The sequence below is a fragment of the Dendrobates tinctorius genome, unplaced genomic scaffold, assembly GCF_039654945.1.
Source record: "Dendrobates tinctorius isolate UK_male_01 unplaced genomic scaffold, ASM3965494v1 ptg000163l, whole genome shotgun sequence".
Classification (NCBI taxonomy): domain Eukaryota; kingdom Metazoa; phylum Chordata; class Amphibia; order Anura; family Dendrobatidae; genus Dendrobates; species Dendrobates tinctorius.
In genome coordinates, this window is record NW_027361830.1 from 9629534 (window position 1) to 9656950 (window position 27417).

At 41.3% G+C, this 27417-nt stretch overlaps 1 protein-coding gene across 2 annotated transcripts in view; it reads left to right on the forward strand.

The window, feature by feature from the left end:
- PIGN (phosphatidylinositol glycan anchor biosynthesis class N) overlaps positions 1–27417 on the forward strand; it is a 509674-nt gene that overhangs the window by 451062 nt on the left and 31195 nt on the right. The window contains exons 28-29 of one of the 2 annotated variants that reach the window (XM_073550191.1): positions 5298–5350; positions 22476–24742. In XM_073550191.1, coding sequence (XP_073406292.1) covers positions 5298–5350; positions 22476–22599 — 177 coding nt within the window. In that variant the 3' untranslated portion in view covers positions 22600–24742. Of the gene's footprint in view, positions 1–5297; positions 5351–22475; positions 24743–27417 lie in introns of those variants that run through there. The other variant, XM_073550192.1, reaches the window with a different exon arrangement.

Sequence of the window (27417 nt, forward strand, 5' to 3'; positions counted from 1 at the left end):
ACCCCCTCCCCCTAAGGACTGGGTACAAAAACGGGTCACCTCCTAATAGAAAACACAGAGAAGGCTGCAGAAACCAACTGAAAAGAGAGACTAAGACTAGCAGAACCAGAGGTCCCAGCACTGCACAAATTAAAGCACACAGAAGGCAAAGCAAAGCACCAAGCCAGAACTCAAGCGGATTAACACTGTTGTCCAGCAAGGACTGGGAGACAGGTGCTGGTTAATAAAGAGCGATACAATCACCTGACCCAAGACAAACCCAGCACCAGAGGAATAAGACCAGCAGCCAGAACACCACAAGAAATTGGCGGATAGTCACAAACTAAACACCAACTCACTTTGGCCCTGACACACCTGAGACTCACTCAGAACTCCTCCGATCTACTCAGATCTCACTATTCCTTTCCTGCAGGGTTTTTAACACAGCAACCTGTGGCTTCCAACCACATGGAAAACCTGAATCCAGAATGGAACAGACTGCAACACTATCATACTGCAATCTGTTTCAAACACATCCAGAGCAGGTTTTCCCTACCTCTGTCTTGGACACTAACATGTCCAAGACTAAAACTTACTTTTATTATCAGTCTGCATTGCAGTCACAGCTACGCCCATGACTGCCATGCACACCTATGGTCTTCATACACCCCCGTGTATATCCTGGGGAGACTACACAGGGCCCCCTTTCTGTAACAGGGGTCACTGGCTCACATAACGTATTAAAAAAAATCTGAAATTTCACAAAAAATTTGAAAAACTATCAGTTTTCAAACTTTGAAACGTTCTTTATACCCTTAATCTAGATAGTCTTACTACACAAAAAAGGTTAATAAATAACCTTTCCCATTTGTCTACTTTACAACAGCATCATCATTCAAATGTCATTTTATTTTGTTCGAATTTTAGAAAATTTAATAGTTTACAGTTGTGGCCAAAAGTATTGACACCCCTTCAATTCTGTCAGATAATACACAGTTTCTTCCTGAAAATGATTGCAAACACAAATTCTTGGGTATTATTATCTTCATTTAATTTGTCTTAAATTTAAAAACACAAAAAGAATTGGCCTAAAGCCAAGCTGGATATAATTCCACACCAAACATAAAAAAGAGGGTGGACAAAAGTATTGGCACTGTTCGAAAAATCATGTGATGCTTCTCTAATTTGTGTAATTAACAGCACCTGTAACTTACCTGTGGCACCTAACAGGTGCTGGCAATAACTAAATCACACTTGCAGCCAGTTGACATGGATTAAAGTTGACTCAACCTCTGTCCTGTGTCCTTGTGTGTACCACATTGAGCATGGAGAAAAGAAAGAAGGCCAAAGAACTGTCTGAGGACTTGAGAAACCAAATTGTGAGGAGGCATGAGCAATCTCAAGGCTACAAGTCCATCTCCAAAGACCTGAATGTTCCTGTGTCTACCGTGCGCAGTGTCATCAAGAAGTTTAAAGCCCATGGCACTGTGGCTAACCTCCCTAGATGTGGACGGAAAAGATAAATTGACAAGAGATTTCAACGCAAGATTGTGCAGATGTTGGATAAAGAACCTCGACTAACATCCAAACAAGTTCAAGCTGCCCTGCAGTCCGAGGGTACAACAGTGTCAACCCGTACTATCCATCGGCGTCTGAATGAAAAGGGACTGCATGGTAGGAGACCCAGGAAGACCCCACTTCTTACCCCGAGACATAAAAAAGCCAGGCTGGAGTTTGCCAAAACTTACCTGAAAAATCCTAAAATGTTTTGGAAGAATGTTCTCTGGTCAGATGAGACAAAAGTAGAGCTTTTTGGGCAAAGGCATCAACATAGAGTTTACAGGAGAGAAAAAGAGGCATTCAAAGAAAAGAACACGGTCCCTACAGTCAAACATGGCAGAGGTTCCCTGATGTTTTGGGGTTGCTTTGCTGCCTCTGGCACTGGACTGCTTGACCGTGTGCATGGCATTATGAAGTCAGAAGACTACCAACAAATTTTGTAGCATAATAGGGCCCAGTGTGAGAAAGCTGGGTCTCCCTCAGAGGTCATGGGTCTTCCAGCAGGACAATGACCCAAAACACACTTCAAAAAGCACTAGAAAATGGTTTGAGAGAAAGCACTGGAGACTTCTAAGGTGGCCAGCAATGATTCCAGACCTGAATCTCATAGAACACCTGTGGAGAGATCTAAAAATGGCAGTTTGGAGAAGGCACCCTTCTAATATCAGGGACCTGGAGCAGTTTGCCAAAGAAGAATGGTCTAAAATTCCAGCAGAGCATTGTAAGAAACTCATTGATGGTTACCGGAAGCGGTTGGTCGCAGCTATTTTGGCTAAAGGTTGTGCAACCAAGTATTAGGCTGAGGGTGCCAATACTTTTGTCTGGCCCATTTTTGGAGTTTTGTGTGAAATGATCAATGCTTTGCTTTTTGCTTCATTCTCTTTTGTGTTTTTTCATTTAAGACAAATTAAATGAAGATAATAATGCCAAAGAATTTGTGTTTGCAATCAGTTTCAGGAAGAAACTGAGTATTATCCGACAGGATTGCAGGGGTGTCAATACTTTTGGCCACAACTGTAGCAGAAATTTTTAATTTTTTTTATCTAGGAAATTTACTAAATCTATTCTTTAAAAGACCTATTCAGTTTTGAAGTGACTTTTAGGCACATATAGCTTGGAAACCCTCACAAAAATTATACTATTTTAAAGACGGCACCCATCATAGTATTCAAAATAGTAGGAAGTTTGTTAACCTTGCAGATGCTTCACAGGAATTAACGCAAAGTGACATGAATAAAATAAAAAAAAAAATGCTTTTTTTTTTCAGGTAAATTAATGCTAACATTTTAAGAGGCCAGCATATCTAGCAGACCCCAAATCCATTATTTAAGTATCGGTTGTCATGACAAATATAGGGACCACACAACTGTGATCACAGGGTACAGATGTGTTATGGGGAGGCATCTAGATGCTGTCACTATTGGCAGGCATCTGGAGAGTTGAATGGCAATGATAGGTGCTAATGTCAATGGTAGCAGATGTAGTAAGGTGTCTGCTGTAGTACACTGCATTTTTGCTTGTAGGGTAACGCTATTCTCTTATCAGGCCAGTAGAAAGGCATATTGGTGGTTAGGGTTTTAAATAAGTTGTCAATTAAAAAAAGAATTAACTTTTCATGTGTTACTAATAGAAATACACAAAATGTATTAATATACTTGTATTAGGGAAATTGTCCCCATCTTGTGATATCGGCAAGCAAATAAGCGGGTTGGTTGGCTTAGATTCTGACATGTACCAGCCAGCCCCCTTCACACACAGTACTGATGATGTGCAGAGCAGGAAACGCTCTCCAAGCCGGAAGTAGCGTGATTGAATCTGGGAACACGGCAGATGTGAAGACCGGGACATCTTTGAAAACACAATTAATATAGTAACTTTTATTTATATTAAGAACTTATCTCAAGATATATATTTCTTTAAATTAACAGCTCCTTAATTCCACAGAGACATCTTAATGATGACACATACCTGAACAATTGTTAACAGGATGTTCGGTAAACTATCAATATATTGATTTCTTTATGTGCCACAAATATTTAAAACGTATATTAGTTGCTACATCTTTATTCCAATCTGAGATTAGGTTAGCATCAGTATAACCATAATCTACAGAGAGCACATTTAAGAATAATTACTTATCTTTGAGAGTTTTATGACTTTATAATTGATAGAGCCCGGAAAGCCTGTGTACTGTGGATAATTTTCTAGCTTTGGAGTATGGTAATTTAGAGCTTAGTGTTCATTTAAACCATTTAAATGCATTTCCCTGTGGCATACTTTAAAGATTTGTTACACTATCATCACTGAGGTTTTTTCAGCCTGGATGGAAAAACAGTATAAACTACCTGACAAACATGAGGGCAAGGAATTACAAATTACATTGTATGTGTATCTATCTATCTATCTATCTATCTATCTATCTATCTATCTATCTATCTATCTATCTATCTATCTATACACACACACAGGTGCTTCTCACAAAATTAGAATATCATCAAAAAGTTAATTCCATATCTTCAATACAAAAAGTGAAACTCATATATTATTTGGAGAAATAGATCACTCTGTAATGACAAGTGTTTTTTTCTGTTAATGTTGATGATTATGGCTTACAGCCAATGAAAACCCAAAAGTCGTTATCTCAGTAAATTAGAATACTTTGTAACACCAGTTTGAAAAATGATTTTAAAATATGAAATGTTGGCCTATTGAAATGTATGTTCAGTAAATTCACTCAATACTTGGTCGGGGCTAATTTTTCATCAATTACTGCATCAATGTGGCGTGGCATGGAGGCGATCAGCATGTGGCACTGCTGAGGTGTTATGGAAGCCCAGGTTGCTTTGATAGCAGCCTTCAGCTCATCTGCATTGTTGGGTCTGGTGTCTCTCATCTTCCTCTTGATAATACCCCATAGATTCTCTATGCCATGGTGTTAAGGTACTGTGATAAAAATCTACTGTATAGTTCCCTATTAATGCTGATATGAGAGATCTAGTCTCCAAACTTTTTGCTAGCCACACATTTGTAAATTACCGTAACCTTTTTTGGAAACAATGTTGATATGCCCAGTGCTAATGGGTACAGGTTAATAAACAACATGGAGATTGATAAAAGATAGATTTATTGATGTGTGAATCCTCTATGTAAATGTGGAATATTCTAGTTTGTCTCATTTTTTCGTGCTTAATTAAAAAGAGGTTATCAAACAAACCACATTTATCACCTATCTACACGCTCCAAGTGCTGAATTCATCAGTGATCCTGATAATGGAGATTCCAAAGTCTTTTGTGAATAGAGCTGAAGTGTATGCATTATCACAGCTCTATACTATTCGTTGGGGCTGTGGAAGTGGTAGTGCCAATGTGTGACCATGCAAACTATGGCTCAATTCACAAGGGGCATAGGACCCCTGTTCTCTCAATTGGTGGGCTCTCCAGTAGTCAGGACCCTACTGATCACCTATGCTGTGGGTAGTTGATAAATGTTTTTGGTGGGATAACTCCTTTACGCCGGCCATGCATATTACATTTTCTCTCTACACCCACTGTGGAGAAACGGATAAGTCACTACCAGTTGTATCTGCTTATCTCCTGGGGGATGAGAGGATCATCTGAGAGACCCCAATACACTTTGAATCCTCATCCTTTCCTGATAAAAATGAATGGGTTTAAGTAATGTGCTTGGTCACCTTCACACCTTCTGTGTTCACTATATTCTTATGGTTCTTCTAATGTGTTTTGTCTTATTTTTGCAGCACTTTTTCTTCTTGGTTAAAGATTATGGAAGCTGGTTAGATATTGGAACAAGGTACAGTCTTAGAGAAAAGCAAGAAATTAAACCTCTTATAACTGCTGGGACGTTTCCAGTTGTGTGCTGAATTTTAACTCTTTGGGCCTGATTCATTAAAGCTTTTATGGCAATATTCTGGCGTAGAATACTTTGAAAAGTTTTGTGAATTTTTTTAAAGTACGCTCGGCTGAGCTGGGGGTGAAGGGGCGCGGTGTCTCAAATTCATGATGAACGGTGGTGTTTGCTACGCCACAGATCATCCTCCAGCAGAGACGGAGGTACGCGTCCTTTCGAGCCTTGCCTGATTCAATAACAGCTGTGAGCCTCCTAATAAAGCAGGAGCCTCACACTCCATCCCACCCCTCATGAAGATTGGCGTCAAAAGTGCCGGTCTTGACGGATCGAGACTATGTGTTTATCCTCACTTCATTGGCGTTTTTCCTGAGAAGAAATGGTTAAGTAGCATAGAACTGAAAAGTGGTTGTTTGAAAGTGTTTTATACAAGACGTGCACAAAGCCTGCTGGCCATTCATTTGGCTTTATCACTGTTCTTTCCCCTTTCCGACACTAATGTAGGGAAGTGGTAGTGAATTACTGGGTAATAATAGCTGTCACTACAGCATCTAGTACTCTCTGCTAATAGTCTCCTGTCTTCTACACACGCTCCTGGTTTGTTAACTTTCCCATTTATTGAATACTTAAAGAAAGTGGGTCATGTAAGAACTTGGGTGTATGCGGCACGTCATACATGATGAAATGTTAAAAAAATAAAATTCCTCATCAAACATTTACCAACATAACCCACAAACATTCCTAAATGATTTTGGCATCCCTTTTCAGTCCGGTCACTTGCCCACACGTGCCAGGGTATCCAGAGCTGTACAGATAGTTAATATTATTCCAGAGCATCATTTTAGAGTGGAGATTTCACGGAAAAAACTCCTTGTAAATATTATAATTCATTGAAATGAAAGTCTGCCCTAATTTCTTCTGTGAGTTATATAAATTATGTATTAGCATAGTTGGCATAAAGGCATATATAACAGAAAGCTGCAGTCTCCCTAAATAAACATTACTGTATCATACTCAGATGATTTTCTTCTAGGATTTCAAACTATAAGAGTCAAGCGGCTGCTTCTAATGTATTATCAGGTTTGTGAAGCGAGTACAGGTGGTGAAATACTAACCTGGAAGGTGAATGTCACAAGAACCCTTTCCTGGTGAGGAAACCTTAAACTCTAAGGGCTTGTTCACATACTGCATATTTGCAGTGGAAAAATGCAGTGTTTTCCAGTACCAGGAAAATGAATGAGATTGCTGAAAACTCATCTACATGGTGCTTATTTTTTTTCTTTGCAGATTTGAACCATCAGTGTTTTTTTTTGTTTTTTTTCAAAAGTGCAGGATTTCAATACTTTCATTGTTTTTGCAGCGTTATTCACCTATTCAAATGAATGGGAAAAAACACAAGTAAAAACGCATCAAAACCTAATGTTCATACTACCCTATTGACAGGTTAGTGCATTACCACCTTTGCATACTTTTCAAAAAAGGATTATACGCAAGGAACGGCTCACACCTCTCCTTTTTTTTTTTTCTTTAAGTTATCATGTCTTACCACCAAGGGACCTGTCTCCAACTGACAATAACTGTTCTGCTTACTCCGATGGCCTGGTCTCATATATGGGGCGGCATAGTGGCTCAGTGGTTAGTACTGCAGGCAGCCTGGGTTCAAATCCCACAAGGACAACATCTGAAAAGAGTTTGTATGTTCTCCCCGTGTCCCTGCGACTCAGTTGTCCTGCCTTCCTGCAGCTCTTTTGTGCTGAGCGGTCATGTGGCGCCGCTCATTAAGGTAATGAATATGCACGCGTCTCCACTCCCATAGGCGTGGAGCACATATTCATTACCTTTTTGAGCGGTATCACGTGACCCCTCAGTACAGGAGAGCTGTAGGAAGCCGGGACAACTGAGATGTAGGGACGTGCAGCGATGGCACAAGGAGGGTGGGTATGACGGGTAGGATGAGGGAGCATGGAGCAGGACGGTGGAGTCCAGAGGAGCACGGAGCAGGACGGGGAGGACGGAGCAGGACGGGGGAGCACAGCCATACATAGAAGGATGGGACTGGGGGGAACCGAGCAATGTATAGAAGGATGGGACGGGGGAGCCACATATACCAGGACAGGGATGAGGGGACAATGCATACCCGGCTTATACTCGTGTCAATAAGCTTACCCAGTTTTCCAAGGCAAAATTAGGTGCCTCAACTTATACTAGGGTCGGCTTATACTCAAGTATATACGGTAAATAATTGTCATCTACATCTATTACAACTTATTCCATGAAGATTGTGTTTTTCTTCTCATCTATCTGTTGGAGCCAGAACCCTTGTCTAGATCCACAAACATTTTCTAGGTTCTTTAAGAGATCAGTTGGTTCAAAAGCATTTTGTTACATACAGTGGCTTGCGAAAGTATTCACCCCCTTTGGCATTTTCCGCGTTTTGCTACCTCACCACCTTGAATTTCACGTTTTTTTTTCTTTTTGTTTGTATCAGTTCATGTAAAGAACATGCCTACAACTGTGAACATTTGGTTTTCTTTTTATTGTAAAGCAAACAAATAGCACAAAATAACTAATAACTTCTTTGTGTATACTATTCACCCCCCTAAAGTCAGTACTTTGTGGAGCCTGATTTCACAGCAATTACAGCTGCAAGTCGCTTTGGATAACTCTCTATGAGCTTTCCACATCTTGCCACTAGAATTTTTGCCCATTTTTGAAGGCAAAACGGCTTCTGCTATGTCAAGTTACATGGTTTACTCTGGTGAACAGCAATCTTCAAGTCTGACCACAGATTCTCATTTAAATTAAGTTCTGGGCTTTGACTAGGCTATTCCAGAACATTTACACGTTTTCCTTTAAATCACTCAAGTTAGCAGTATGCTTTGGCTTATTGTCTTGTTGGAATGTGAACCTCTATCATAGTCTCAAATCAATGATAGACTAAAACAGGTTTTGTTCAAGAATATCCCTCTATTTCGCACCGTACATCTTCCCCTTGACTCGGACCATTTTCCCTGTCCCTTCTGCTGAAAAACATCCCCTCAGCATGATACTCCCACCACTATGTTTCACTGTGGGAATGGTGTTCTTGAGGTGATGAGCTGTGTTGGTTTGGCACCAGGCATAGAGTTTAACTTTGTGGCCAAAAAGTTCAATTTTCCTCTTCTCTAATCACAGTATCTTCCTCCATATATTTGGGAAGTCTCCCACACGTCTTTTGGCAAACTCAAAATGAGCCTTACAATTTTTTTGTGTAAGCAAAGGCTTTTTTGTTCCCACTCTTCCATAAAGGCCACATCTATGGAGTGTACGGCTTATTGTGGTCATATGAACAGATATTCCAGTCTCTGCTTAGGAATACTGCAGCTGTTTCAGGTTTACATTTGGCCCCTGTGCTTCCTCTATGATTAAAGGGAACCTGTCAGCAGGATTGTGCTGAGTAACCTACATTCAGTGTCAGGATGGCACCATTAAATTGATTGAAATGATACCTTTGTTGACTAAATCTGTCTTGTGGTTGTTGTTTAATCTTCATTTTCAGTTTTGAGTTAATGACATGCTCGTGTTTCGGGACGGCCTGTGGGGGGGTCTTCATGTGGTGCTCTGATTAGGTATTCACCAGTATGGCTTCTGACAGGTCACTAATCCCTAGTTTACATAATGTATATTATATATATTTTAAAAAAAAATCACCTTTTGCAGGCAGGCGCCGGCCTGTCAGGCTGTGTGCCCACGATGCGATTTTTAAGTGTTTTTGCCGCGATTTTCGGAGCGAAAACGTTTAAAAATCGTGTACAGAACGCCCCCCATGCATTCCTATGGCATTCCGCACATGCTGTGCTAATGCTGCGCTTTTTTCCCGCGGTGGAATCGCATCGCGGAAAAAATTGCAGCATGCTCATTCTTTTGTGCGGAATCGCGAAGAATTGCCGCGATTCCGCACCCATGGGAATGCATGAGAATCGCTTACTTCCCGCATGTGGCTATGCCCACCATGCGCGAAGTTAAGCGTCTCGTGCGGTTGGTACCCACGGTGTGGAGGAGAGGAGACTGTCCTCCAGGCCCTGGGTACCATACCCCTGTAAAAAAAAGAATAAAAAATCGGGGTATATTTACCTTCCGACGTCCTGCGCTGCCATCCCGGGCCTAAGCGTTCCCAGTAATGCCTTGCGGCAAGGGCCTGTGATGACGTAGTCTCGCGTGACTCTAGCGATCTCGTGAGACCGCTATAGCAACGCGAGACCAACGTCATCACAGGTCTCGCAAGACATCACTGGGAACGGGAGCATCGCTGAGACTGCGCGGGACGTCGGAAGGTAAATATACCCCGATTTTTTAATTTTTAATTATTTTTACATTCTTTCTTTTACTATTGATGCCGCATAGGCGGCCTCAATAGTAAAAACCTGGTCACACTTGTCAAACACTATGGTTGATGAGTGTGACCAACCTGTCAATCACATTCCAAGCGATGCTTCAAATCGCTTGGAAAGTGCTTGAATATTGCACGCGAAAATCGCGGCAAAATCGCAAACATAATCGCGGTAAAATCGCGCGGAAAAAACACGCGATTTCTGGGAAGGAGTCCAGTTTTCAGTGTCCGGATTTAAACGCAACGTGGGCACATAGCCTCACTGTTGACAGGTTCCCTTTAATGCCTTACTTGCCCGGGCTGAGAATTTTGGTGTGCACCCTCTCTTAGCAAGTTTTCTATGGTACCATGTTCTTACCATTTGGGATATTTTTTATAACTCAACACTGATTTGTGCTTCTAAATAACTTTGTCCCTGACTTGTTTGGAGACCTCCTTGGTGTTGTTTAGTGGTGCCTCTTGCTTAATGATATTGCAATTTCTGTGGCCTTTCATACAACTATATCCTGACGATGTGACATTTAGATTGCACACAGGTGGACTTCCTTTCATAAGCATATAACTTATAAAGGTAATTGCTTGCACTTGAAGTTTTTAGGGGCTTCATCGCAAAAAGGGTAAATAAATATGCACATGCCAATTTTTAGTTATTTGATCTCATAAATTTAATTGATGCCTATATTTTTCTCACTTCACTTCACCAACTTAGACTATTTAGTGCTGATGCATCACACACAAATCAGATTACAAGAATATTTAAAAACAAGTTAAAATGTAACAAAATGGGTAAAAAGCTAATTGGGTGAATACTTTCACAACCACTGTGGTACTCATATTTTGCTACATAATACCCATTGTTTTATTTTTTTCTTTAAATTTGAATATATATTATCCTATTAGAGAAGTCCATTTCTTTCTCTTCCTGGACTGATCATTAATTCTTACAATTTCCAATTCTTCACTGAATACAGATTTTCTTATTATTGGTATAGGAGATGGCGACTGTACCTTTCATTTGAGGAGAACTTGCAACAGAATGTCTGCTTCTAGTTTCTCTCTAAAATAAAATTTTAAAAGCACCGACTGCCATATTCAGTCTCGGTAATACAACATGTTATCTTCACGGAATATTGTTTTTTTACCTCTGAAATTGAGAATGAATGATCAATCCGGGCGGAGAAAAAAAAGCCGATTACTCTGATGAGATCTCTGATGAGAAAGCTCCTTATTGTCATGTCTAGTTTTGATTATGAAATATATACAACGGTTATGTTTTAACATGCAGAGCTATCTTATGTTCGGAATGGAAAAAAATGAACATTGGGCATCATTCTCCAAATATCCCAGCTTCCTAGACCTACAATGGTCTGACATGGTAGGGAATGAGATTTTGGTGAGAATTACAAACATCCTTAAAAGTCTTAAGGGGGTTTTACACATAGAGATATCGCTAGCAATATCGCTAAAGCGTCAACGATTTTGTGACGCAGCAGCGATATTGCTAGCGATATCGCTATGTGTGATACTTACCTCCGACCGGCTCCCCCGCTGTCTGTCACTGATCGCGCAGCTCCATTTCTTGTCGGGGGCTTCCTGCTGGGCTTTCGACAAGCGACGCGTGGACGCGGACGGGAGGAGATCAGGATCGCCGCATCTGAAAGGTAAGTAACGACCGCTGTATCGCTGCTGCATCGCTGTGAGATCTGCCTGTGTGGCAGCTCACTAGCGACCATTTAGCGATGCACCAACGATCCTGACCGGGTCGTATCGTGGTCGGGATTGCTGGTGCATCGCTAAATGTAAAGGGGCCTTTAGGTGATGGCAGGCATTACCTGCAAGTTAATTGTATGATAATTAACACTTTATAGTGCTAGGAACCTTGTGATCATATAATAAGTTAAAATCCATTTGTTCTTTAAGCCACCTATCTGAAATTGAAGAGCTGAGGGACAATGAAACCTTTTAACTTCCAAGAAAATACTAAACTAACCAGTAGAGCGAATTAATTGATATATTACCATTACAAAAGGCACATGTCTAAAAGAAGTAATCTCGGATAATTTGGTGTCCTTCATTGTAAGGAAATGGAAAGTGTGCTGTCGGGGCAATTTTTTGTTTGATTAGCCTTTAACCTCCCTCAGTTGTCTGACTCCATAAATACCTTCATTTCACATTTATGGCGCCGTACAGCATTGACCTTCCATCTCCCTCAACAGTTTTGGTTTTGGATGTCCAAGGTTCTGAGAAGGTTATTAACTCCCGTGGAAAGACTGGCTAGCATATAATTGTTTATAGCCATAAAGTCGACGTTCTATCGGTGACCTTTCATGTAGCTCTGTGCCCGTAGATTGCTTGATAACAAGTTTCTCTCCCATTTGAAAAAGCTTTTGTAACTCAATGAGAAATATTTATGTCAGAGGTGGGTAAAAAAAAAATGACCTTTCTGAACAGAAACAAATTTTAAATGTCTCTTGATACTGATCTAGAAATGAGCAACAACCAGAAGTGTCGTGAGTATAACGTTATTGATTATGGTCTTCGCTTTGACTTACTGTTGGTCATCATTTACAGGGACATCATGTAAAGAAAAAGTGCTTGAAGTCCTCTTAATTTTTAAGAATATTTATGTTTATGAAAACCCACGTCATAGACCCATTATTTGTAACTGGTTTACTCTTTCTGTGCTCTAGCACAGTGGTGGTCTTATCCGGAACCAGCAGTAATGATATCTCATCAGCGATTGGCTGCAGAGGTCCATTGAATGGAACAGGACACTTCTGATGGTATTACGGGCCATTCATTGGTACTCGCTGATCAGTAATGCCATATTCACGCATAGCAGTGGTGGTCTGTGTCAGATGTGGATTTTGCTACAGATTTTTGCAGGAAAATTAACATTTTATGTTAGAATGCCTAAAATTCATGGCAAACCTGGAAAACATCTTCAACATGGATTCGCATCTGAGTGAATTTTGTATAATATGCAGTACTGTGCAAATATTTTAAGGAAAAAGAAAAAAGGTCCAGCTTTGCAAATTCAAGTCCAATTTATTGTTAAAAACAAGTCCAAAACAGAGCAAAAAATGGTGTGTTCACATGAGTAACAAGTAGTAGATTACGCGTTTCGAACAATAGCTTGTTCTTTCTCAAAACTCAAATATTTTAGGCTGTTGTGGAAAAAATGCTTTAAGAAATGAATGTAGATTATTTTCATTAATTTATAAAAAGAAAAGTGAAGAAATCTAAATCAAATCAATATTTGGTGTGACCTTCCTTTGCCTTCAAAACTGCATCAAGGCATCAATTCCTGTAGATACCCTAGAACAGTGGTTTTCAACCAGTGTTCCGCGGCACACTAGTGTGCCGCGACACATGGTCGGGTGTTCCGCGTGTCCGCATGGCTAATTTACATGCGATGCAAATTAGCCATGTGGAGGCAAGCAGGGCGGCGGGTCGGAGAGGCAGCAGTCCCGTGTTCCTGTGTCGCTTCCTCCCTGACACAGCAGTCAGCGGCGTGGCTGGATGACATCATCATTCAGCCCCGCGGCTGCTGTGCCAGTGAGAGGAAGCTGCCGGTGAGGAGAGGTGAGGGGTGTGTTGTGTGTGTCTAGGTGAGAGGTGTGTGTTTGTGTGCGTGTGTAGGTGAGTTGATGGATGTGATGAGAAGCAATGATGGGAGTCATGGAGAAGGCGGTGATGGGGAGAGGGCAATGGAGAAGGCGGCGATGGGGGTGATAAGAAGGCGGTGGTGGGGAGAGGGCAATGATGGGGTTGTCGAAAGGGCAATAATGGGGTGGTGGGGAGAAGGAAATGATGGAGGTAGTGGAATGGGCAATTTCTACATGAAGGGGATTATAATGGGGCATATTACTACAAGAAGGTGATAATGATGGGGCATATTACTAAAAGAAGGGGATAATGATGGGGCATATTACTAAAAGAAGGGGATAATGATGGGGCATATTACTAAAAGAAAGGGATAATTATGTGGCTCATATACTGCAATATAAAGGGGTACAATGAGAAATACTATGGCCATGAGGCTGGAGTGCAAGCGCCAGCTCATATACTATATATATATATATATATATATATATATGGTATATGCTGATAATTATGTGGCTCATATACGTGGGACTGTATGTATGACTTTACATGGGACTGTATATATATATGGGAATACATGGGACTGTATGTATGAGGTTACATGGGATTGTATATATGAGGGGGTTATCCTTTTTTATTTAACTTTTTTAAAATAAATAATTTATTGAAAGGACCTCACACTGAGTGAGTAAAAATACATTTAGAATCTATATTATTAACTATATGTATAATATGTACTGTTTTAGTGTCATTTTGTGCCATTTTGGTTGGTGGTGTGCCCCGGGATTTTTTACGTATAAAAAGTGTGCCGCGGCTCAAAAAAGGTTGAAAATCACTGCCCTAGAACACAGTTTTTGAAGGAACTCAGCAGGGAGGTTGTTCCAGATATTGGAGGAATTTGTCTAGATTAATGGTGTCCTCAATGCTGAGCAATAGATTCTTTTCCATCATGCAATATCATCAGGGCGGTGTCTGATTGGCCCCAAATGTATTCTGGAGCAGGACAATGATCCCAAACATGCAGCCAATGTCATTAGGAACTATCTTCAGGGCAAAGAAGAACAATGAGTCCTGGAAGTGATTATGTGGCCCCCATAGAGCCCTGACCTCATTATTGAGCCTATGTGGTACTACAAGAAGAGACAGAAGGATTTGCACAATCCGACATCCACAGATGATCTGTGGTCAGTTCTCCAAATTCTTTCAAAAACTGATTGTAAGTGTACCTAGGATAAATTTAATATAGAGTCACTGCACACGTGAATTTTGCTCAAGTGGAATATTTTTATTTATATTTGACGGTGAATAAGCGACAGCTGACGTTTCGACCTCACAACGGCCTTTATCATATATGGTAGTCGCTGAAAAAATAAAATATATATACAGTGAAAATCAAAGAAATATATACATAATGATTACAGTATACAAAATATAGAATAAGTATCTCACAAAGGTTCATATTAGATGAATCACATGCCGTATGATCATTTGGGAACATAGAGATACTATTAGACAAAAAAGGGGGAGAAAAAAAAAGGAATGGTGGTAGACAGAACACAACTACATAGAGACAGTATTGAGGTCATACCCCTTTATAGAAGAGAGGTTGTAGTCACCGGGTAAATAGTTTCACTGCTCGGTAAATTTTCTACAGTCTGTAGTTTGTCCTATAGGTGGGGTTTTAATGGAAGCATAGTTAGATGGGCACAAAAATTGCATATTAATTTCAAGAGGTATAGAATTCTGATTATGATGTCAAGAGACATGTAATATCTCAATATCAAGGGAGAAGAAAATAAGCCATCCAGTATGAAAAGTGCAGTACCATCTCCTCAAAATGATATAGTTAATCCTATGGTTGTAGCAATAGGAAAAAATGAGATCAGTGAGAAGGGTTAAATACCTCAAAGATCAGTGGTCCTGATTCTTGAGACGCCAAAATTGTTGAGGTGTGACAAAGTTGGATTGATAAGAAATGTCCCTAAAGGGACAAAAAAAGGGGAAGCTATATTGATGGTATAGCAGTTGTTCCTGTAAGACTTCTATAGTATATAGAGTACAGCATATTGTTTCAAATTGATATAATATCACATATGGCTTTAGCAATGCCTTCTTGTATATAGGAAAAAGGTGAGATCAGTGGAAAAAATTATTAGATACCTCTATGGCAAGTAGTCCTGATTCCAGAGTTATGTAAGTGTGTCAAAAAACTACCTTGAAAGAGAAAAAGTACCCATAAATATGCAGATAGAGGGGAGCTACATTAGTGGTATAGCGGTGGTTCCTTTAAGGCATATTACTTACGATCATTGGTGGCAGTGGGAGGTGCAGGCACCGCCGTGCCTGTGCTGTGAGTGAGCGCTGTATCTGTATCAGCGCTCTTATCAATGCCTGGGCCGGTCACCTGACCGTAAGTAACGTCAGACGCTGGCGCGTGCGCTGTAAGATGAAGCCTTGTCGCCACATATGGGGGAACCACCAAGAAGATGGCGCGGAAAGACCGCGCATGCGCAGTAGCGCATGGTGGAGATCTTTTCTATAGAGGGGAGATGCCAAGGGGTGGGAACATCTTTATAATGATAGCGCTATGGGCGAACATGTCTAAAAGTGATGTTGAGGCTCCGTGTGGAGAAGATAATGCCCGCAAATATATCGTGATGCACACAATAATGAGGCATATGAGCTTAGACATGTAATATAGTTACAGCAATCTGTTGCATAGTGTACACACATAATTATTATTATTATTATTATTTATTGTTATAGCGCCATTTATTCCATGGCGCTTTACATGTGAGGAGGGGTATACATAAAAACAAGTACAATAATCTTAAACAATACAAGTCATAACTGGTACAGGAGGAGAGAGGACCCTGCCCGCGAGGGCTCACAATCTTCAAGGGATGGGTGGTAATACAGTAGGCGAGGGTAGAGCTGGTCGTGCAGCGGTTTGGTCGATCGGTGGTTACTGCAGGTTATAGGCTTGTCGGAAGAGGTGGGTCTTCAGGCTCTTTTTGAAGGTTTCGATGGTAGGTGAGAGTCTGATATGATGTGGTAGAGAGTTCCAGAGTAGGGGTGATGCGCGAGAGAAATCTTGTATGCGATTGTGGGAAGAGGAGATAAGAGGGGAGTAGAGAAGGAGATCTTGTGAGGATCGGAGGTTGCGTGCAGGAAAGTACCGGGAGACGAGGTCACAGATGTATGGAGGAGACAAGTTGTGGATGGCTTTGTATGTCATGGTTAGGGTTTTGTAATGGAGTCTCTGGGCAATTGGGAGCCAGTGAAGGGATTGACAGAGGGGAGAAGCTGGGGAATAGCGGGGGGACAGGTGGATTAGTCGGGCAGCAGAGTTTAGAATAGATTGGAGGGGTGCGAGAGTGTTTGAGGGGAGGCCACAGAGCATGAGGTTGCAGTAGTCAAGGCGAGAGATGATGAGGGCATGGACTAGGGTTTTTGCAGATTCTTGGGTGAGGAATGAACGGATGCGTGAAATATTTTTGAGTTGAAGTCGGCATGAAGTGGAAAGGGTTTGGATATGTGGTTTGAAGGAGAGATCAGCATCAAGGATTACTCCGAGGCAGCGAGCTTGTGGGACTGGGGAGAGTGGGCAGTCATTTACTGTAATTGATAGGTTCGTAGGGGGGGTCGCGTGAGATGGGGGAAAGATGATGAATTCTGTTTTGTCCATGTTGAGTTTCAGATATCTAGTGGAGAAGAAGGATGAAATAGTGGACAGACATTGAGGGATTCTGGTTAGTAGGGAGGTGATATCTGGTCCAGAGATGTAGATCTGTGTGTCATCAGCATAAAGATGATACTGAAAGCCATGAGATTCTATGAGCTGTCCCAGGCCAAAGGTGTAAATAGAGAACAGCAGGGGCCCAAGGACTGAACCTTGTGGGACTCCGACAGATAGGGGGCGAGGTGAGGAGGTGGTGTGTGAGTGGGAGACGCTGAATGTCCGGTCTGTTAGGTATGATGAGATCCAGGAGAGGGCCAAGTCTGTGATGCCGAGGGATGAGAGGGTCTGTAATAATAGGGAATGGTCCACTGTGTCAAAGGCAGCCGACAGGTCCAGGAGGAGGAGGACAGAGTAGTGTCGCTTGCTCTTGGCAGTTAAGAGGTCATTGGTGACCTTAGTAAGGGCTGTTTCAGTGGAGTGGTGTGACCGGAAGCCAGATTGTAAGCGGTCGAAGAGGGAGCAAGAAGAGAGATGGGAGGACAGTTCAAGGTAGACGTGTTGTTCCAGTAGCTTGGAGGCGTATGGGAGAAGTGATATAGGGCGATAGCTAGATACAGAGGATGGGTCAAGAGAGGGCTTTTTGAGGATAGGTGTGATGGAGGCATGTTTAAAGCTTGAGGGGAAAACACCAGTTGTTAGTGATAGGTTGAAGAGATGGGTTAGGGTTGGGATGAAGACTGTGGTGAGGTTTGGGATGAAGTGGGATGGGATCGGGTCGAGTGCACAGGTGGTGAGATGTGATCTTGAGAGTAGAGTGGAGAGTCGATCTTCTGTAATGGTGGAGAAGTTGGTTTTGAAGGTGGAGGGCTGGGAAGTCGGGAGGAAGGGCTCTGGGGGTTGTTGACCAAAACTGTCCCTGATGTTATCAATTTTCTGCTTGAAAAATGAGGCAAAGTCTTCAGCTGAGATGAGTGGGGAGGGAGGAGGTGCTGGGGGGCGGAGGAGAGAATTGAAGGTGTTGAATAACTGTTTAGGGTTGCGAGACAGGGAGGATATGAGAGATGAGAAGTAGGTTTGTTTAGCTGTGGCGAGTGTGGTCTTGAAAGTAGTGAGGGACTGTTTGAATGCGATGAAGTGCTCGTTGGAGTGGGATCTTTTCCATCTGCGCTCAGCAGCCCTGGAAGCTCGCCTCAGCTCTTTGGTCAGGCTGGTGTGCCAGGGCTGTCTGTTGATTTTGCGAGTTTTGGTATGTGTAAGTGGGGCAGCGGATTCCAAAGCTACAGCTATTGTGGTGTTATATAGAGCGGCAGCGTCATCCGCATTGTGTAAGGAACTTATATCTGTAAGAGGGAGGAGGGATTCAGAGAATGAGTGTAGGTCAAGGTGTTTAAGATTCCTGCGAGGGTGTGAAAGTTTGTGGGGTGAGGATTGTAGACATGGAGTGAAGAGGGAAGAGAATGTGAGCAGGTTGTGGTCAGAGAGAGGAAGAGGTGAGTTAGAGAGGTTAGATAGGGAGCAGAGGCGGGTGAAGATGAGGTCCAGTGTGTGGCCATCTTTGTGGGTGGCTGTAGAAGACCATTGAGTGAGGCCGAAGGAGGAAGTGAGAGATAGAAGTTTAGTGGCAGCTGAGAGGGAAGTGTCAATGGGGATGTTGAAGTCGCCCATGATGATGGTAGGGATGTCAGCGGAAAGGAAATGAAGTAACCAGGTGGTGAAGTGGTCAAAGAAGGTGGTGGCTGGCCCTGGGGGGCGGTAGATGACAGCCAGTTGGAGGTTGGAGGGGGAGTAGATGCGCACAGAGTGCACCTCAAAGGAAGGGATAATAAAAGTGACATTAATCTATTGTAGGAGTCCAAACTGAAAATAAAAAGAAAAGAGAAACAAAAGAGAATAGAGTAGAAGGTATTTTTTATTAAAGGGAAGACATTTTTTATTGAGTAGAAAAAGGAAAGAAAAAAGGGAAGAAATAAAATAGGAGGATAAAAGGGACCTGTATTTTGACCTGTTGGGAAAAAAAATTTTTATAACCAAAAGACTGGTAAATGTCGGCAAATGAGGGGAAAAAAAAGGATAATTGTCATTATAGGTAGGTAAAAATTGTAAAAATGAAAATAAAAAGTAAAAAATAAAATAGTAATAATAATAGACAAAATGAAATGAAAAATACAAATAAAAATAAACATAAAAAGGTATAAAATAATGCATAATGGAGAAGATATATGGAAAAAAGAATGACGAAAAAATGAAAAAAAATTGAAAAAATAAAAAGTGGAAAATAATGAATGAAGAGTAAAAATTGAAACTATAAGGAAAAATTCCTTAAAAATTTTGAAAAAGTAATTTCATATCTTACCGCCATAGAAGATGTCAAAAGAGACTCATTTAAGCAAACGATCAATGGGTCTAAAGAGAAAAAAGGGGGGGTTATCAGATTAGCCAATCAATTTCACGGTTGAGACCTTTGGGATGTAGGGTATCCAGAATATAAATCCAATACGTCTCGCGTTGCTTAAGTATGCGAACATGGTTACCGCCTCTCTTGGGCCTAGGTACTCTTTCAATGATTTGGTACCTCAGCTGGGACACATTATATATCTATACTATAGATGCCTTATAGGAACAACTGCTATACCATCAATATAGCTTCCCCTTTTTTGTCCCTTTAGGGACATTTCTTTTCAATCCAACTTTGTCACACCTTAACAATTTTGGCGTCTCAAGAATCAGGACCACTGATCTTTGAGGTATTTAACCCTTTTCACTGATCTCATTTTTTCCTATTGATACAACCATAGGATTAACTATATCATTTTGAGGAGATGGTACTGCACCTTTCATACTGGATGGCTTATTTTCTTCTCCCCTGATATTGAGATATTACATGTCTCTTGACATCATAATCAGAATTCTATACCTCTTGAAATTAATATGCAATTTTTGTGCCCATCTAACTATGCTTCCATTAAAACCTCACCTATAGGACGAATTACAGACTGTAGAAAATTTACCGAGCAGTGAAACTATTTACCCGGTGACTACAACCTCTCTTCTATAAAGGCGTATGACCTCAATATTGACTCTATGTAGTTGTGTTCTGTCTACCGCCATTCCTTTTTTTCTCCCCCTTTTTTGTCTAATAGTATCTCTATGTTCCCAAATGATCATACGGCATGTGATTCATCTAATATGAACCTTTGTGAGATACTTATTCTATATTTTGTATACTGTAATCATTATGTATATATTTCTTTGATTTTCACTGTATATATATTTTATTTTTTCAGCGACTATATGATAAAGGCCGTTGTGAGGCCGAAACGTCAGCTGTCGCTTCTTCACTGTCAAATATAAATAAAAATAGTCCACTTGAGCAAAATTTACGTGTGCAGTGACTCTATATTAAATTTGTGCTTACAGGACTATCAGTTCCCTTCTCAGTAGCACCGTATATCTACATCATTCAGTCGAGTGCTAACCATCTTTACTATCCGTTATACCTAGGATAATTCACGCATTGATGCCATTTTAAAGAGAATCGGTCACCCCCCGGGCGAATTTAAGCTATTACTATGGACATACAGGTAATAGAATGGTTAAACCAGTCTTACCTGTATGCCTCATAGCTGCGGTCTAGATTTTGAGAAAAGCAATTTTAATGTTATTTGCTAATGATTTCTTCCATGCTCCGAGGCCTGGAAGAGATCCCTGCCTCCTCTCTTCATTATAACAGCACCCCACTCATGCGCGTCACATGGTTGCGGTGCTGTAAGCCCGCGCATGCACCGTGCACTCGCGCAATTATGGTGCCTAATCTGCCCTTCTATGGGCAGTGTCTTCATCCTTCTTCTGCGCAGGCGCCGGCAAGTCTCTGTGTTGCCCAGCTCCATTTTTTCCCTACCTGCCTAAAACTTTTGCGCAGTTCTGTATATGCCACATGTGAATATGGTGTGACAGCATAAAGCAATGCATTAGTGGAGATGTTCTAGTGTTTCCTTTCATATACCCGTGTTCTGTTTCTGCATTAGTAATTGCCTTATAAACCACTTATGGACATCTGTTTTCTGTTAAGATCATTTCCTTCCAGTTAGTGAGCTCCGTACCTTTTCTGCTCTCTTATTTTCGCTACTAATTTCCTAATAAATAATAGTTTTCCTTATTAATTTGATTTACTATTTTTTTAAAGATGGATGTAGCTTTATATTAAGCAATCATATCACTGCATAGTTCTTGTATGAGATACCCTGTTCACACTGACTACGTCCCCTTATAGTTTTCCACAGCCGTTGTGTCCACATCTATAATGACAATGTATTTTATGTTACAGGGGTTTTTCCAGGTTTGGCACAAAAGTCTGCAATCACTTTATGTGATGACAGACTTGTTAATACTCTTAGTGTGCACAGTGCACGCTGTCAGGATTCTCTGGTGCCATCGGCGAGATAGTGGTCATGTGACCACAAGTTAAGTGATATGCATACTTCTAGCCACATTCCGAGATGTGCACAGCCTCATTCAATTCATCAGCACCAGAGAACCCTGAAATGATGAAAAAACATGATTTTGTGGCACTTTCTAATATATATGTATTATGGGTTCTGTTCCTACACTTGTTAGTGCTGCCTGCGTCACAGATTGCCCATCCCTTCTCTCCATAGAATAGCTGTTTATGGATGAGTATGTGACCAGACCAGTCAATCAGCCTCCTCCAATTGAAAATCAGTCTGCTCGTGTGAGGGTTTTTTTTAATGGGAAGTTAATGGACTGGTCTGGTCACATACTCCTCTACGAGCAGTCATTATATGGACAGATTCACTGGGTGGCACTGAGGAGGACAGGAAGACAACCTGTAATGCTTATATATTAGAAAATGCTGCAAAATCATATTCCAAGTGTATCTGTGAAAGGGAATCTGTCACCGAGTTTTTGCTACCCATTCTGAAAGCAGCATGATGTAGAGGCAGAAACCCTGATTGCAACCATAGATTACTTACTGGGGGCTTACTGCAATTTTGATTAAAAACTGTTTTCTCTGCTGCAGATCTAGCACTTCTCTGAAAGCTGAGCCCTGTATAACCCCGCCTACATAGCTGATTTGCAGCTTTCTGTGTACACTGTGTATAGGCAAAAAGGTTCCAATCAAGTGGTGGGGGCGTGGCTGGACTACCTGACAACTGGCCAAGTAGTCCTCTAGTAATAATCTGCTGACATAACAATGATTTAATAAAAAACTACATCAAGTAGCCCTGTAAGTGGCACATCTCTGGAGTCAGGGTCTCTGCCCCTATATGCTGCTCTCAGGTTAGGTAGCAAAAATGTTTTGACTCATACCCTTTAAAATAACAATAAAGCGGCCAAGCCCTTTAAAAGTCCTTCCCTTGTAATGCAGTTGCTAATCTGTGTATTTCTTTTTTCAGTATCAGCCATTATGTCATTGTGATGTCGATGACCATATTCCTGATGCTTCTGAGTGGTTTGGTCTATTGGATGACAACCAAGAAGATAGCGTTTAGAGGAAAAAAGAAGCACCACGATCCCTGACAGACAAGCTCCGCCGCTTACGAACACAGAGCCTAGAATGAATACACCAAGCGCGCTGCTCGTTTCAGCACCTAGAATTCTGATATTTGACCTTTCACTAGTACGGTAATGTTCCCAAACCATCCCAGCTGATCAGAGGAGTGCCTAGCGGAGGAGGCCCCGTTCCCAAAAGAAACACTGGTGGAATTAGTTTATGCTATTACATTCCTTCATGCGAGGACTGGTGATTATTTTACCTTGCCTTCATATCGCCTGTAAGAGAGAAGAACTCCATCCCCCTTGTTTGGGAATTTGGCAGGAAATGAGGAACCTATGAATGGAACCCTGGTGCATCCTTACAGCAGCTATGGCAAAATATAAGGCTAGGCCGCTACGTCAGCATAGAGTTGGCCACATATTGCCATAAAATTCAAGTATTACTCTCAGGTGGATCTTACTTTTTTCCTTTGGTGGTTGAGGAGTTGCAAGCAAGTGGGGTACTACGGTACCATGGGCCCTAGCCTAATGCTGGACTGCAGTTCACTTTTTTCGAGTAGCCCCATAGTCCAAATGTCTAACTGTGCCAAGCACTTTCTTGCCATATGACTTCCTGTTTGCTGGGCACTAGAATAATATTATTGCCTAACGGGTCTTCTACATTACTGGTCTAAGTAAAGATGTGCACTGATCAGTCAGCCATTACATCAAAACTACCTGCCTTATATTACGGAGGCCACCTGGTGCTGCCCAAACCGCTGTCGTTGGTGAAGAGTTGACGACCACCTGCTCTTTTTGAAAAAATCCGTCAGCAGGTTGATGAAATGTAATCTGAGTAGCATAATATAGGGGCAGACAGCCTGATACAAGGATATGTTACTTATTAGGCTGTGTGCTGTAGTTTCTATACAATAAATGTTTTATCAGCAGAAGATTATCACTGTCGGACTAGGTCCAAATCAACTAATTTGTGTAACCTTCGCCCTGACCAATGGCTAATTTACTGACAATGCACAGTGTACACAGGAAGTTGTCAATCGGATGTGGGCGGGGTTAAACGTAGCACTGCTACATCTACAGCAGAGAAAATAGGGATTCTATCAAAACAGCACAAAGCAGACCAGTAAGTGACACATCACTAGAATCAGGGTCTCGGCCCCTACATCCTGCAATTTTCAGATTACATAGCAAAACCCTGCTGAAAGATTACCTTTAAAGGGTTTCCTTTCAGCAGGATTATGTACAGTAACCTACACACAGTGTCAGGTCGGCACCGTTATACTGATTAAAATGATACCTTGGTGGATGAAATCCGTCTTGTATTTGTTTTTTAATCTTTATTTTCCGTTTTGAGTTAATGACATGTTCGTTCTGTGGGGCGTCCTGTGGGGGTCTTCATGTGGTGCTCTGATTAGCTATTCATAATACAGTGACCCGCCTCCTAGTTTTCATAATAAATACCTGTACATACTGAAGAAAAAAAAAAAACCCTTCTGCAGGCAGGTGCCAGCCTTGTCACCTGTGCTGCAGCATAATCGCAAGTTTAGTGTCCTAGTAATCACTGTTCTTCATGTTATTGATCAAGTACAAAAAAAATTAGAAAATTGCACCCACCGCACCTGCATAGTAGCAGCTGTCGGTGTGTATAGAGATCCAATGGCTACGGCGCCATCTTGCTGGAGAAGAAAAAAGAATTCTCCTCCAAGATGGCGCCGAGATGATCTCTGAGAGCTGCTATTGCACAAGCGCGGGTGCGCCATCTTCAAGGAGGAATTTATTTTTTTCTTCTCAAGATGGTACCACCTGCACAATAGCAGCTATTGATCTCTATACACACCGTTAACTGCTACTGTGCAGGCGCCATTTTCACATTGATTTTTTTTTTTACTTGATCAATAACATGAAGAACGATGATTACTAGGACTTTAAACATGCGATTATGCTGCAGCGCCAGTGCCACGGCTGCCAGCTGCCTGCAGAAGGGTTTTTTCTTCACTATGTACAGGTATTCATTATGTAAAATAAGGGGCAGGTCAGTGAGGGATCACTGACCTGTCAGAAGCCATACAGATGAATATCTAATCAGAGCACCACATGAAGACCCCCCCCATAGGCCGCCCTGGGGCATGAGCATATCATTAACTGAAAAATGCAAATAAGATTAAACAACCACAAGACAGATTCCATCAACCAAGGTATCATATTAATCAGTATAACGGCTTCGACCTGACACTGTCTTTAGGTTACTATGCACAATCCTGCTGACAGGTTTCCTTTAAGCAATCTTCAGTAAATTCCAGGTGCTCATCAGTGAAATACAAATATCCATTCATTGTCCATACGTCCATGATCCTTCAGAGGCTTTGACTCTGTTGCCTTTTCTTGGACCCTTTTTGATAGATACTAACCTCTTCAAACCACAAGACCTGCCATTTTGGAGATTCTCTGGCCAAGTCTTGAAGTTTGTCAAAGTTGGTGAAGAGGTTCTTCTGGATGGACTTATGTCTACCTTCAACCTTCAAAACTATGATATTATGAAAGTTGCTCAAATCCTTAGACATGCCCATGTTTCAACATATCCTATACATCAACCTCAAGAAATGAATGTTTGCTTTCTGCCTGATATATTGACAATATTATTCACTTCATCTAATATTATTGCTGATCAGTGTACGTCATTGGTTTTTGTATGTTCATCATCTTTAGTGGTTCCTCAGCCTTCCATTTACACATCCACTGACTGCAGCACTGATACTTTACGTATTTTTTACATTGCATACCACATACAATGCTGCTGTGTATAATTTATTAAAGGCAATGTGACTTGAATGATGAAACTCAATGGAGGTCAATGTGATTATTACACTGATAAAAAAAAAGGGAACATTCAAATAACACATCCTAGATCTGAGTGACTGAAATATTCTCATTGAATACTTTGTTCTGTACAAAGTTGAATGTGCTGACAAAAAAGCACACAAAAATCATCAATGGAAATTCACCAATGGAGGCCTGGATTTGGAGTCACACACAAAATTAAAGTGGAATGTAATGTCCTTTAAACAAGTCAAAATGATGCTCAGTATTGTGTGTGGCCTCCACGTGCCAGTAAGCACAGGGCGACACTGGCGAATTTTCCAATCCTGGTGTTCTGTGGCAAACGCCAAGCATCCTGCACGGTGTTGGCCTGTGAGCACAACCCCCATCTGTGGACGTCGGGCCCTCAGACCATCCTCATGGAGTCGGTTTCTAACCGTTTGTGCAGACCATGCACATTTGTGGCCTACTGGAGGTCATTTTGCAGGGCTCTGGCAGTGCTCCTGTTCCTCCTTGCACAAAGGCAGAGGTAGCGGTCCTGCCTCTGGGTTGTTACCCTCCTATGACCCCCTCCACATCTCCTGGTGTACTGGCCTGTCTCCTGGTAGCACCTCCAGCCTCTGGACACTACGCTGACAGACACAGCAAACCTTCTTGCCACAGCTCACATTGATGTGCCATCCTGGATGAGCTGCACTACCTGAGCCACTTGTGTGGGTTGTAGAGTCCGTCTCATGCTGCCACGAGTGTGAAAGCACAACCAACATTCAAAAGTGACCAAAACATCAGCCAGAAAGCGTTGGTACTGAAATGTGACCTGCAGAACCACTCCTTTATTGAGTGTGTCTTGATAATTGCCAATAATTTCCATCTGTTGTCTATTCCATTTGCACAGCAGCATGTGAAATTGATTGTCGATCAGTGTTGCTTCCTAACTGAACAGTTTGATTTCACAGAAGTTTGATTTACTTGGAGTTATATTCTGTTGTTTAAGTGTTCCCTTTATTTTTTTGAGCAGTGTATATGTACTGTATATTTGCAAGAGTTGTTAAGGGTGTTAATAATAGAGGTACATGATCTCTGCATTTATATTTAGTATTGTACAAACTTTTATATGTTGATTAAACAATAGCACTATTTTTATTTTTTGAGATTTGTCTTTTATCTTTGTTGCTGAAACTCTTACATCTGAGCAGAATGTATGGATAAAAAAGTATGTCTGCATGTTGTAGGTCATCAGCTATATCTCAAGTTAGGCTTGCCACTCTTTGGTCAATGCATTAATTGTATACGCTATATTTTAGCACAATACACTCCCTGACAGAAGTTATGTCGCTTATCCATGTTATGTAAATAAAAGCTTATAACCTGATATTAAATTTATCCATTGGTTGTATAAATTATTCTTTTGAAAGCTGAAACCCTCTTAAATGCGGTTACGGTTAAGAAAATAAATTGCCATCAAAGCAGAAATATTGATCATTTAATGGACACAGAATCGTTAGATTTTGGCAAGACAAAAGTTTTGTCGGCCACAGAAAGTAGTGCGATATTCAAACAAATAATTAACTTAAAATACAAATATATGTTGCATAACATTGGTAAATGAAGTTGTGGTGCTATTGGAGTCATATTTAATATTTTGTGCGACTCCCATGAGCTTCCATGCAGTTCAACAATGATTCATACAATTTATTAATGAAGTCATCAGGAATAGCAAAGAATGCAGTCACATGCCTACCAGAGTTCATCTAGATTCTTTGGTTTTGTCTTCCAAGCTTCCTCCTTCATCCTACCCCAAACATGCTCAATGATGTCTGGTGACTAGGCTGGCCAGTCCTTGAGCACCTTGACCTTTTTTGCCTGGAGGAACTTTGTTGTAGAGATGGATGTATGAGATGGAGCACCATCCTGCTGCAGAAATTGACCCCTTTTATGATTTGGAATCTAAGAGGTAGCTAATACTTCTTGATATTTTAGGCTTTTGATATTACCTTCCACCTTGCAAATGTTTCGCACACCCCC